This window comes from Maylandia zebra, linkage group LG2, assembly GCF_041146795.1.
Source record: "Maylandia zebra isolate NMK-2024a linkage group LG2, Mzebra_GT3a, whole genome shotgun sequence".
Taxonomy (NCBI): Eukaryota; Metazoa; Chordata; class Actinopteri; order Cichliformes; family Cichlidae; genus Maylandia; species Maylandia zebra.
Genome location: NC_135168.1, coordinates 30,950,314 through 30,965,132, shown reverse-complemented (window position 1 = coordinate 30,965,132; position 14,819 = coordinate 30,950,314). Strand labels below are relative to the sequence as shown.

The window sequence follows — 14,819 nt, the reverse complement described above, 5'->3', positions numbered from 1 at the left end:
CTGATTTCTGGTATTTGCCAAAAACTGATTGCTTGTATTTAAACTGCTATAAATAACTTGTTGGTCTATAATATGTGAAACATATGTCAAATGTATCCCTCATAAATGATATCACATCATCTTGAGCAACAAACAACATTCCTGTAGCAAGGTAGAAGCCGCAATCAGTTTTTGGCAGTGGCCTTTATGTATGCTTTATTTATGCAGTTAAAAAAATTATTGTTGACTTTAAAATATTCTCTTTTAAGCGTAATCTGGCCAAGAGGACAGCTGAAATTGCAACAAAGGCAAAAATAGTTCTGTAAAGATATTTTAAGTGGACAAAAGGGAGCTGATTGATTATAATGTAAGTACAATAACACAGTTACAAAGATACTTGAGAAACAGGTAATTTTTAAATTTTATATACAACCCATTTGTAATACCCATTCACCAAAGTCTATTTAGCAACATACATAACGATATTACACATAAAAAACACACGGAAACATTGGAAATCAGTTTTTGGCAGGCAATCACTTTTTGGCACAACACCGGCACTGGTTTTATTTTGTTGTATTTATCCGTGACACCTTAAAGACCAGTCCGTGAAAATATTGTCGGACACAAACCGTCCATGGCCCAAAAAAGGTTGGGGACCACTGCTGTAGATAGTAGATAGTACCAAAGACAAATGCTGTTTTAGATAATAAAGCGAAATAACAATTTGTATTATTGTATAAAACCAGAGAAATCCTAAATATTAAAAAATCATTAAAATATTCTTTAAATTAGTGAGAGTTTAGCTAATAATGAGCTGGCTAGCTAGCAAATAAGCTAGCGCTTTGATTTAAGCTACCACAGGCTAAGTTGTGTTAGCACTGCAAGTAGGTAATGTATAAAACCAATATCCTGATACTCTGTAGGACTGCAGCTAACTTTACTTTAGTTCTTAAGCGAAGAAAGACCACATTCATTTGACCATGATGCTAAAGCTAATACAGCTTCTTAAGGATTTAAAAGATAACAAAAACATGTTTTCTAAAAAAAAAAGAAAAAAAAAGAACCTAATTCACTTAAAACAGTAAATCAAATAATGAACTGTGATGATAAACTAACTTGTTTAATTTTGGCTTGTTCAAGCTGTCCATCGATGTTTGTGTGTTCTTATGGATATATATGAATGATATATGCTTCAAAGTGAATTCGATATTTATTATTTTCCACATACAGACGTTTTGCAGATAAACAATAATACCAGACTAAATATCAAAATGCAAAGGCAACCCTTCAAGAGCAAACATGGGTTATTACAAATGACACAAATCAACTGCAAAAAAGTACAAATATATTAGAAAACACACTGGAGATATAGAGAAAAGGGAACGCAAGCATATATTTGCAACTCTTCGACCTGGAAAAATGCACATTTTGCAGTTTTAAATGGTTAAATCTGCACGTTTGTTAAGCGATGTTACATTTTCTAGTAAATGACATAAACTGCTGAATAATTTCATAAACAGTGATATATATGTTTGGTTGATGACAGTGAAAACAACCTAACTATAGCTTCATTTCCTTTTCTATTCATTTGAAACCATGTTAGTAAATCTGCTAACAGAAATGCAGACACATTTTTCTTTTTTCCACAATGTGTTTTTCTGCTCATTAGTCTAGTTCAGTCAATCCAATTGACAGTCAAACCCACTGATGGACAAAGCTGTCGATGTTAATGTATTAAAATTTAAAGGGTGAACAATTCCTTTTACATTTTATGTCCTGGGATACGGCTCCATCAATCCTGAACGTAGTGGTTTCCCCAGCTGTGGCTGAGGCGCACCTGTGGATGCCATTTATGGAGATTAAAAACAAATAAACAAACAAACAAAAGAAGTCACAGATTAGCCCATATAAGGAGAATGAACAGAGCTCTTCCTGATGTTTTACAGTAATGTCATTTGATTCACTTGTGACAGCTGTTCGATCCTGCTGTTAGAACTGTGCAAAAGTCTTGAGCCGGCCCTCATTTTTTTATATTTTGGTAGGAATATGGGTGTAGCAATTTCTTGAAAGGTGCACACATACACAGAAATACATTAACTAAGATGATCCCACACTGCTTCAGGAATGTTGAAGTCTGGGCTCTGGGGAGGCCAATCCACGACTGTGTGTTTTTCTAATCATTTCTAATTTTATGGCATTGACAGTGTGTTTGGATCATTGTCATGCTCAAACATGAAAAGGTCAGTTGCCAAGCAGCGTTTTCCAGATGGTCTTGCACGGTGGGCCCATTTCTCCTGGCCTCCGCTGTGCCTGCTGACAGTGAGTTACACCAGAAATGTTACATTTGGATTCATTGGTCAATAAGACCTGTCTCTACTGATTTTTATTACAGCTTTTGTGTAATTTGGCACATTTTAGTCCCTGTTTTCTTTCTTTAGGAAGCTTCTTGACAGCTGCCTTTCCACTGAAACCATTTCTGATGAGGCTTTGGCAAACAGTCAGTGGATCAACTGAAAATCCTGTGTTGGGTCTTTGGTCGATTTTGCCTATTTCTTAAGCAAATGACTTTCAGATATCTGCTGTAGAGCTTTTAAGGCCTGCCACTTCTCCTGTCCTCTATTCATCCATTTGCCTCATATTTTTTAAGGGCAGACTGCACACCATGCTGAAATAGCACTTTATTTTATTGCTATGAAATGACTAGGACTATTTTATAACTATTTGTGGCTGAAGACTTTTGCACCGTTCGTAAAATCTGTATGAAAGATCACCAAAACATGGCACACCTCAGGCAGAAGCTCTCTGGATTTGCACAGTGTTCAGATTCAGTCTGTGAATAATTTAATCAGGACATCAGACTGGCAGCTTGGAGGGAACGCCGCTCTTAAATGCTCGCTGATCTGATTTTTCTACATATGGCATCCAGATACATTAATAGAATCACACAAGAGTAGGCTACAGTGGTAAAATATGCTAAGTGTGCTACTATATCAAACTGACATACATCACAGTTGGGATGTTGGATGGTTTCTTGTGACACAGAGGCTTCATTGCTTAAACACTGATTTATGTACAGTGTGTTCCTTCACCCACAGCCTACATGGGAGCTTCCTCGGTGCAAAGCAAGCTGCCTCTCTGTGTGCAGGAAATATTAAATATGGCTTTCTACAGTGTCTCACGCTGCCAGTTTCACCAGTGACTCGAATAATCCAGGCTTAAGGGTTCAGCAGCACAAAGGCCTCTCCATCACCTACACAGGGTTCACAGTTTTCTCTCCTGCATTTTCAGAGACTGGAGGCAGTGAAGCTTCATCTAAGGCAGCTAGAAGGCCTCTAGCTTGAAAAATACCTATTAGAGCATTGATGCTGCATAACAGGAGAGAGCCGGGCAGCTATTTTAAAGACTTGATGTTTTTGAATTTACATCCAGTGGCAAAGCTGGCTTAGGCCACTGGGACAACATGGAGAAGATACATTTACATGAGGAGTGGATGAGAAACAAGAGCCTTGCCTCCCCTTTGTAGGAGAGTGCCTTTCACCTGCATAAGGGTAAAAGGATCTCACAGCTTCTAAATCAATAGCTGACATGCTCTCTGGCAACCTATAAATGGCCCATTTGCAGGAAACCTTCTCGTCAAGGTCTTCCTCTGTAGATCCTGCAATCTGTCATCTTCTCCATTCATTTAAATCTCACAATGATTTTAAGTCCTTCATTTGAGGGCTTTTGATATCAGGCAACATAAATGTAAGGAGGGGGGAGACGATAAAAGTCTAATATTTCTCAACAAAAGAAGAATCTGTTGAATGCTTTTTCAAATCCTTGAAACATCTTTGCTGTTTTTGCCTCGGGTCATTAAAACTAATTTAGAGCCAGCTGTTTAGCTTTTAAGGCGGTAGAAATGGTGCAATCACAACAAGGGTGAAATGTGACAAATATGAAGCTCTGACAGCAAAAAACCGCCAGTAAAATAAGCTGCTGCGGTTAATAATGACCTTGGAAAACACCGAGCTAGGGCTGGTTTCAGATTACTCAGATTGTGTATATATGTGCAAATAAGTGGAAGAATTTCTAAACTATACTGTAGTTGAAAAGGCAGCTTCATCTTATTTCTGAATTGTTAACAGATGCATCACTCCCAGGATGTTGGTGATTTTTCAGTCCTTTGCACAAGCTTTAAGCCCCTCTACCGTCCACCTCGTAGTGTCAGCTTTAACACCCCCATCCTTCTCCTAAACTACAAATTTAAACGACTCTTGTCTTTCGCCCTATCATCCCTTTTCCTCTTCCTTCTTCAAATGTAGAGAAACTCTTCTCTCCTCCCTTCCATTATTCCTCCCGCTCCTCCTTTTCCTCAACAAGGACAAGTACTCTTTGTCTCAGTCTCTTGTGTGAGTCGCACTCGCCCATCCTCTCTCTCCACGTCTCTGTAGAGCAGAGACTTCTGAGCCTTCAGACGGCAGGCCAAGGACATAAAGATCGAGTTGACGTTCTGACTTTCTCTCGGGTCCTTTGCCGACGTCTCGAATAGCAGCATGTTGTGGGCGTCGGCGAACTTCAGTGCCATGTTGGAGGGCACCTGGGAAAGCACAAGTGATCGGTTGTTAAGTGGATGATGAATAAACCCTGAAGTCACGCTGCGATCCTCGGCGGTGCACACAAACCTGTATTTGGTCCACAAGGTCGCACTTGTTCCCCACCAGGACTCGAGGTACTGATGCCGACACCCGATGACCATTGCACTCCTGGAAAGTGAAAAGCATATCGCTTTATAAACTTTGGCTGTGTGTCTGTAAAACCATGTAGAGTACAACATAGACATTTGGTCTCTTGGCTGTGAAAACAAAAGAAGGACTTTTTCACATTTAAAATACATCCATGTCATCGCACTGGTGCCAGGATGTGCGAGAAGTCCCCGTTCCCACCATTCAGTGTAAATAAATGACACTATAGAATAATATATAAATAATCACGTGTAATTAAAAAACCTTATATATTAAATTATATTGAATAAGATATTACATTATATATAATTTACAAATTATTTTACTGCTGCTAAAAATTACCCACAGTATATCTACTGATAATACTTAGAATATCAGGACTTCACAGTGAGCTGTACTGAAGGGATAACAACAAGCTGGAAAGCATCTGTTATGCAGAACCACTGATATAAATATCGTGTATAAAAAAAAAAACCACAATTTTTTTTCTAGCAAATGCTGACAGAACTACACTAAATTAAAAAGGGAGTGTTGGCTATAAATTATTTCCATTTTAGACATTCCAACAAATTGCTGTGGCAGGAAAACAGGTTACTGCACATTAACCATGACTCACTTTCACTGAGAGGAGACCCTGGAAGCTGTGCCAGTGAGACACAGAGCTAAACAGAGCTTGTATTAACACTTAGAAATATCTTTGTCTTTACAACATCCCACAAAATTACTCTACTTGTGTGAATTTTACACTTGCAGTGCCGCCATGCCACTGCCACATTAGTCTTTAAAGGGCTGCAAATGCTAGTCAAAATGAGCTTAAACAGGAGCTTAGGTTCATTTTACTGTCCTTGTTCGGGGGTAGTAGGGGCCACATTGTCAGTAGTGCAAATAATGAACATTATTATAGCAGTGTCAGTTTGCTGTTACACATTGAAATGATTTTGGCCAGTGTGTATAACAACAGCAGTTGTAACATTGCCACACATGTAAACATAGATCTGTATTGTCACTGTTACTACTGTTTCAGATCTCCCCAGACTATAAGGCAAAAAGAAAGTGCAGCTTTATGGTTTCACACAGCAAAATCTCCAGTGTTAAATTAACACTGGAGAGTGTCTATATGAGTCCACACCTCTGAGTATTAAATACAACACTGTTGAGTGTTAAATTAACACTTTTGACAGTGTTATATGTTTAAAAGTAACTTAGTCAGGTTTGAAGATTAACAATGGCTAACACTGAGCAGTGCTGATTTTCTAACACTGGAATATTTCTAACATTTTGAGTTATTTTCCAGTGTTAGAAAATCAGCACTGCTCAGTGTTAGCCATTGTTAATCTTCAAAACTGACTAGGTTACTTTTAAACATATAACACTGTCAAAAGTGTTAATTTAACACTCAACAGTGTTGTATTTAACACTCAGAGGTGTGGACCCATATATACCCTCTCCAGTGTTAATTTAACACTGGAGATTTTGCTGTGTAGATTTTTACATTAAAATTACTAATAATAAAGAGAAAAGATACAAACATATATAAGCTGTAAGGTGCAATTTAAGGTGCAGTGTAATCAGTGGTAGTGCACATTGAGTAAGCACTGTTTATAATGGGTAATTAAGGGAAACCTGAAAAAAGAAGAGAAGGGAGAAACACCCTTCCACCATGTTGAGTGTTGACATTGTATATAGTTTGTCCACTAGAGGGCGCTCTGCAACTTATTGTCAAGAGGGAAAAATATTGGCCGACATATGGAATACTGGCTTTTGAAATCATCAAATATTGGTCTTAAAAATGCGATATTGGTTGGATGACCATCTCTAGTGACGTTATCACTGATTCTTGTGTTTACTTTCAGATGACTGTAGTTGCATTTCAGTTTTACAACTTATGTCTTGGTTCAAGTCTTGATTGTTATTAATAGTTGAGACTTAGACTCAGAGAAAGAGAACTGCTGTGTAGAAAATCTGACTGCACATGATTTGACTTTCCCATTTGTTTTTTTCCTTCTTCCCTTTTCAGATTTGGTGAATGGCTGGTAAAAGTACGCATTTTTGGATTCATCTGCCTCCTGTGTCGTCAAACTCCAGAGTCCAAACAGCACCAGACTCTGACAGCACCAAACCACATCTGGTGATGGAAACAGCACAGTGTCAAACGGTGACTAATAAACAGTCTTGGGGGTAGGAGGGAACACTGAACAATGCTCAGAGTCCTTATGGTACCAAAGGGGGATCATTACATAGCGGCTGTAAGTCAGCCTCCTCTGTTGTTCACTGACAAGTGATTTTTACAATGTAATGCCAACCTCTATCCAAGTCTGTAGGTTGCGGAAGGAAGCCATCTTGGTAACATCATATACAAAGACCACAGCATGAACATTGCGGTAGTAGTGCTCCACCATGGATTTACGAAAGCGCTCCTGGCCTGCTGTGTCCCATACCTGCACCTGTAGAGACAGACGACTTAGGTTTATATACAAATTACAGAGACAACCGATCATTACACATAGAGACAGCACTGACAGAAGTGGAAAATATAAATGGTATTCTCTTAGAATATCCAGCAGATCATGAAATATAAGACAATTTTAATATCAGAAGTAACAGCAACAGCTTTTTTGTTGCATACAATTACTTTAGATAAAATTGTACAAATGAAATAACAATGAATATGAATTAGGCTGCAATGAGTTGTCTAAGCTTGCAACTTTGCAAATCAGAACATTGCCACGTGAGCAGGAAACAGTGCAAATATATTCCTAGCTACAGGGTCTCAGGAGAGCATGGTTCTACAGTACAGTGCGTTTTTCTGCTTGATCATTAACAGCAGGTTCAGCCAATATCTACAGTATGTATCCTAAAATAATGTAATGTGGGTTAGAAGCAAGTGTCAATCTCTGGGCCTTGAAAAACAAAACTCGAAAAGCCCAGAATCTGCATTTCATCAAAACAAACACTTCCTGCTGGCTCCACAGGTGTGTCAAGACTAGATTTAAATGTCCAGCTTTACAGCAGACATAAGCATAATTACATAATTAAGTACAAAATATGGTTTTATTCTCTTTAGCGCAATTACTTTTCCATAATAAGTGTATATATGTTAAAATGCAAGACTTCACCCACTATTACCTAGACCTATAGACGTCTACAGAAAACAGCTTTCTGTAAACACTATCTTGAAGACTTTATGGGCTCAGTGACTTGTTTGAGTCATATTGAATAAAAAATGAAGTCTGTTTTGTAAATCCTGTTCATACTATCCTTCAAAGTGGAGTATTACCTGAGGTATGCAGGAATAAATGAGCACGCATTTTCGTAGTAAGACCCACCTTGGTTTTGTTTGAAAATGCTCAAGGCTTTAAAATGAGACTGCAAACAATGAGACAGCAAACAACAACATGAAGTCACAGTAGCTATGTCTAACTTTTGTACTACGTTTGTACTTAAAGACACTCCAATGAGTCAGCTCTTTATTTTTCCAGTTTGTTTATTTCTTTATTTCTTCTATTCATTTTAAACTTTTACCAAAATTAGCATCCTTTACCTTTCTAACCATGTGAGCTAGCTAGACTAGCTAGAATGCTATGTTAGTGCTAGCATTAGCTGAAAACTATTCTAGTTCCAGCTAGAACTAGAATATCATAAACAAAATGATTATGATAGATTTCAAAAATATAAAATATCTGCTGCCAATATACCAAATTTGAGGCTTCAAAAGAGAATTGATCAAATCATTAAGTGTTCTTTAACATATTATGTTTTCAAACAAAATTAGGGTATTCAAGCTAGTTAGCCAAGTTCATCAAATGTTTAGAATGTTGTTCACTACCCCCAGTCAACAGGGGAGCAAAAGAGAAGTATTTAGCCCCAGCGCTGTACCATACCACTGCTTAATGAAGTAATTTTTAATAATTACTGATTTCAGATTTAGCCTTACTAAGGCTATTAGATTGAATCGGAGGTCAGAATTTATTTTCACTAATGCACAAAAACGGTTTTGTTTTTTTTCTGTCTGATCAGTAGCACTTTGTATATCAGCAGGGAGTTCTCCCAACACTTAGCACAGGCCTGCAGTGTAAAAAGGGCCAGAGAATTATCTGCTATTACCATTTGAAAGGACTAGCGCAGCTATTTATCATTAGAGGCAGAACACTGCATCAGAGCCAACCATAACATCAAAGCTCAGCGTTTCGAACGCGTGGCCCTCATGATTTGATAAGTTGAGAAAATTGCATCCTATTTAAACTGATTACAAATGGACATTATGAAAGTGAATATAAGAGATACGGCATTATGTATGCACTCAGAGGGAACGTCAGTTTAAAAAGAAACGCTGAATATGTAAATAGCATTGTTTTCATCAATTTGAAATAAGCGTCAAAAGCTACGAAACCTATTTTTTCAGGTTATCTCATGCCCTCGTGAGAATCAATGACATTATTTTGACACATCAGTCTGCTTTTCTTTTTATAGTCCTACGCAGGTTTATGCCGTTTGAAGTTGTAAATTTGTATTTTACTTATATTTACCAGCCAGAGGAATAGAAAGCATGGGAGCTGCACAGTTTAATCCCTCTGTACTTAATCCTCTGAATTTTAATGATATATTAGTCTCTTATATCAAAGGTACAAGTGAAATTTTGACTTGTATGACAACATTTTTTCCCCACTTCTACAGAATGGCCTAGTTTTTACTTCAGCAATGGAAGAGTTCACTTTTACATAAAAAGGCAGGATTTTACATTGACATCTTGGCTCTGGTGCTGAAGGCAAACTTGTGGGGGGCTCACTGAAGGGCAAATTCTCTTTACAGCATCTTCTTTAAGATAAATGTTGGCAGCTTCCTGTCTTTGAATTATCCAATCAGAAACTGCTGCCATCTTGACAAGGTCTCTGTTGAAATAGAGCTCGTCAATATCAGTGGGATTACCAGTTGAACAGAAAAATGAATGTAAAAACAAAACAATAGATGGGCCTGTTTTGATCACTCTTTAAGTATTTTAAAGACATATAGATCCATCTTTAGGGGGAGTCATAGCTGTCTCCTCTTACAGCTGCTTATGCAAATGGAGTTAATTACCAATGAGGATTAATCTTAATTTAATGTCCCATTTCCATGTACTCCACCAGCAGTAACCAGCTCAGAGAGCAGCAACAAGAAAGCAGATATTTTCACAGTCTCACAACAATGACTGTACAGTGTGGCAGGTGTGTCTGGGGAGCATTTGGATGATTCAGATACAATGACCTAATACTACGTAATGCGACTGTGCAACTGTGTTTGTGAGTCAGCACTGGGGGAACCTGGAGTATGCACACAGAATAATCCACTGAGAGAAAGCAGGGAGGGGAGCACACAAAGGTAAGCTTCACTGACATCACAGCGTCTGGTCTGAGTGACCAGCCAAGGTGTGAGTCAGGAATCACAGTTAAAGAAACGACGAACCAGATGAGTAAGCAAATTATTAACCTTTCATATTCATGCTAAAATCTTGAACCTGTTTTTACACTGTGGTCTGATGTTGGTTTTGTTACGTCTGCCAGTACGCATTGCTCCAGAAATGATCTTCAAAGTCATTACATTTTAATTTCACAATCAGGGCACATGACAGTGTGGCCTACATTTACGATGCTGCTGTCTTTACTTTGTGACTACAATAACAGCCCAGCTAAGGGGCTTGCCTCACACGTGCAAACACGGGAATGTGGTTATTTTTGTTGATTGAACAGCTTAATTGTTGCAATCACCTTGTAGACCTGCTTTATATTATACATGTAAATGAATGGCTTGCACGTGCTGAAGGTGGACAGGCGCATATTTATAGATTCTGCAGCACCACAGTCAGATTTTGATGTTTTGTTTTTCATTTAGAGTTTTAATATTCTCTTAAGAAATGTTGCATTCATAGTCAGATTTGTAAAAATATATTCATTTCTGTTTATGTTTCAAACTCGAAATCCACAAAAAGCCTACTGAGCCATACAATAGAATTCATTAGAGGCTACCTTTATCTTCCTGTGGCCTGTTACTGACTACAGAGCATGTGGCGGCAAAGAAAAAAGGGAGTTGTAGTTCTTTAGAATGTACTAAAAATATGTTTTTTTAAATGTTACATTTCTCCAGAGATATTCTAAAATGTTGCCCATCCTTTGAGAGTGTGAGGATAAAATGAAAGAAACGGCCCCCTTTGTGTCCACTGGCAGCTGATCAGCTCAGCCGAGAGGAGGAGGAAGGGTGTAGGAGTGAGGGAACACCACTGATCAGCATCCAGCTCCTCTGCTGCCTGTTACCTTGATAGTCTCCCCTTCGATCTCCACCACCTTCTCCCTGAAATCCACGCCGATGGTGGCCTCGGTCTTATCGGGGAAGCTGCCCCCCGTGAAGCGGAAGGTGAGGCAGGTCTTCCCCACGTTGGAGTCCCCGATGACGATGATCTTAAAGATCCGCGTCTGGATGCTCAGCTCCAGGGAGGAGGTGCTCAGATCCACGGAGGACGTGATGCTCGGGGCGGCATCGTTGCTGCTGCTGCTGGCTCGGCTCCGGCTGGCTCTGTGTAAATCCATGGATGATGTTAGGATCGTCACATTGTCATCCGCTCGGTGTTTTCTACCGATTGCTCTTCCACAACCACCTCCTCCGCCGCCCGGAGCTCGGGTCTCCTCCTCCGGGCTATCGTTGGTCATTATACCGGAGGAGGCGATGCGGAAATCGGGGTGCGTGTGTCGAGAAGAGTATTGATAGACGGGAGAAGGGAGGGGAAAGGAGAAAAGAAGGAGGAGACGAGGGAGGCAACAATACCAACGATGCTCCTTTCAGCAGCTGACTGTGGCCTTAAAGGGAGAAGAATACAATAAAAAAAAAATCAATTGACTAATAATAATAATAATAATAATAATTTATGAATAATAAAAATAATTGACAATTCAATGAAATGCAGTTTAAAAAGTTGTAAATGAGCACTTGCCTCATGGTGCTTTATATTGCAATGTAAGACCCTACAGTAATACAGAGAAAACCCCAACAATCAGATGACCCCCTGTGAACAAGCGCTTTGGTGACAGTGGGAGGGAAAACTCCTTTAAAAGGAAGAAACCTCAGAACCAGGCTTGGGGAGCGGCAGCCCTGAGTGGTAATGACTAATGCACCATATTATAGAAACATAGGATATTTAAATTTACTGAACTGCATCATTATAACCACAAAACATTGTAACACTGATGCCACAAAGGCCATTAAATATAATCAGCTGATAGCCTAAATTCAGCCAGCTCATGTTACCAGACCCAAAGAGCAATCTCACCTCCAGACTTCTAATTTTATCTCTTCTTTCTGAAATCTGTCGAGTACCTAAAAAATACCCAAACTGTTATAAAGACATGTGAAAAAAGACTCATGCCAAGCAGGGCACCTACACATCACTAGAAACACTATTTAGTCATAGTCAAACCTAATTATTGTGATATTATTTATTTATAACGTAATCATATTGTAATACTAGGATTGGAAGTTAATATAAATTACACCAGGGCCACAGGGCTTTGTCATGGTCAACAGTTCATCTCTTTACGTTCACCTTGTGTTTACAGTTCATGAGCAGAACTCTCTATTAGCTTGTTTTTCATCCACTGTCATTAGTCATAATTACTTCCTTCTAGATTCAAGATAGTATAAAGATTACAGTTTAAAATGTGATGCACTTAAAGTACTGAAGTAAACAGAAGGTTTTTCTATAATTCAAGCATTTCCTTTCAGGGTGTAACAGAGAAAGAAAGTGAAAGATTTTCTCACACTGTCTGTCGTCACATGAGCTGATCGGCTTGTCACACTGTCACATTCCATAAACCAAGAAGTTCATAATGCAAAGGATTGCAGTGTTCCCAGATTCCTCGCTCGATTTAAGTGAACAAAAAGAAAGAGCAATACAGAGAACAACCGTTTTAAGATAACATAAAGTTTTCTGTCTGCGAGTGAAACAGCTTAATGCTAATGAAGGCTGTCACAACATGAGATTGTCATGAGGCGATTCTCTAAGGCACTCCAATTCATGTTAACACAGCCACAGATGGTGACAGTCAGTACACTCCATGAGGAGTTAGCCACAGAAGGTAACTGCTGACAGGACTGGCTGTTCACAGAGTGCTAAATTGAAGAATATGAACTGAAAGTTGGCAGGAAGGGAAAATCAGGGTTGGAAAAGATGCAAAAGAAACAAAGATGACCGCAGCACAGGATTGTCGAGTCAAGGTGTTTCAAGAACTTTGGAGAGCTTCACAGGGAGTGGACAGAGGCTGGTGTCAGTGCATCAAGAGCCACCGTGCACAGATTTCTTCAGCAAATTCCTAAAACAAAGCCCTCTTGAAACAGCGACATCAGTAACATCTTACAGGGAATAAGCTGAACTGTTGTTCAGTGGTCCAGGGTCCTCTTTTCACATGAAAAGTAACTTTGCATTTCATTTAGAAATTTAGAAGGTGTTTGAAACCTGTCGTCACGTGTCTGCAGTCTCTGATAATTTGAGGTGCCACACCAGCCGCTGTCATCCACTGTGTTTTATCGAGTCCAAAGTCAATGCAACGATCATCCTGGAGATTTTACAGCATTTCATGGACCAAAGTTGTAGACCAACCAGTCATGCCACAGTACACAGCACAAGTTTTCCTCAGCTCCCAGTCTCCTGGATTATTATTATTATTATTTTAAAGTTTAGTTATTTTTGTTGCAGTTGAGATAAAAAAAAAGTCTGATGCATAACAGCTGATGCTTTGAAACGAAGAAACAGAAGGAAGAGACAGAGTCTGTTTCACTCACCGTCTGAAACGATGCTGTACAAGAAGCTGCAGCACGTTTGAGCTGCTGTGTTTCCATCTTGACTCAACGCAGCAGAAGTGACAGCTGAGAAACACGCAGCCTTGTTCACGTGTATGCACACTCACTGTTTGCTGATATCAGACTGAAATGCAGACAGAATCACCAAACACTTGTTTTTCTTGCACAGACAAACTCTCTGTTTGAACAAATCCGTTAAGACACAGACGCAGTCTCTTCCTCACAGACGTGCACATTTTCTCTCTCTCAAAGAGACAAACATAATCCTTTTCTTACACGCACACGCACACACGCAAAAAAAAAAAAAAGTCACTCCCAGTGTCAAACAATCCCAACGTTTCTGTCTGACAAAGCTCCCCTTCATCCTCAGAAAAAGGCCTGTTTGTCTGAAAGCGATGCTCAGTGGGACATTCACATTCTAGTGAGCCCAGTGAAATATAGCACACATTTGGATACACGTATACAAACAAAATAATACCCCAGTGTTACAAAAATAACATGTAGTTATCCATAGATGACTTTTTATGATTACTCAGTCTAAGTTGTTTTCCTCTCTCACTAAAACTTCAGGAGGAAAAAAAAGAAGGAAAATAACAGTTAGTACATGTGAAATTCTGTCCTCTGCAGCTTTGAAATTTCAGCCTCAGTTTCCACATCTATGGCATCAAATTAAGTTCAAACTTGAAGCTTTGTTACACATACCATTATTGTCCTATATGTGTCTTTAGGTGGCACAACCAGCCTTTAGCCGGACTCCAGTCCTCCATGTCCTCAAGTTTTGTCGTGTCACTCATGAGCAGCGCAGTTAGTGAGGGTGAGTGTGAATGCAGTGCTTACTCTGAGCTGTGACAGTTACATGTGATTTTATAATTCTCTGTCAGATCAATGACACCATAACACTAATCCCATTTTAACCCTACGCTGCATCCTTTGACTTAACCTGATGCACCTCGAGAAATGTAACTACACGTCTGGTCGACGGTTACCACGATGACTTGAATGTTGTGGAAGGTTGCAGTGTAGAAATTAAAGGAGTTTCTGGTTACAATGTCAGTTAGGACATAGATTTCTTTCCACAGAAGTCTAAATCAAGCTTTATTTTCAGAAGCGGAGGCCACTGGTTTGTTCGTCCACAGGTAAAGAGATCATTGGAGAGTGTGGGATTATAATATTATTCTATGCCATGTTAGACCCCTAATTAAAGATTGTAAATTATTATGTAGTTTTAGTTTGCATTATTCTCCTGAATTAGAAGAAGGTGATAACTATTACATTTGTTAAACTGATTTGCAT

General features: G+C 39.1%; 1 protein-coding gene across 1 annotated transcript; it reads right to left on the bottom strand.

Annotated features, from left to right (window-relative positions):
- Positions 1 to 1,173: 1,173 nt before the first annotated feature.
- On the bottom strand, positions 1,174 to 13,695 carry rab33a (RAB33A, member RAS oncogene family). Its single transcript, XM_004563145.3, has 5 exons — positions 13,509 to 13,695; positions 10,991 to 11,530; positions 7,007 to 7,147; positions 4,644 to 4,724; positions 1,174 to 4,558 (listed from the first exon to the last, which is right to left on the bottom strand). The coding sequence occupies exons 2-5, from the start codon at positions 11,381 to 11,383 to the stop codon at positions 4,334 to 4,336; spliced, it is 840 nt and encodes a 279-aa protein (XP_004563202.1). The 5' UTR covers positions 11,384 to 11,530; positions 13,509 to 13,695; the 3' UTR covers positions 1,174 to 4,333.
- Between the last annotated feature and the right edge of the window lie 1,124 nt (positions 13,696 to 14,819).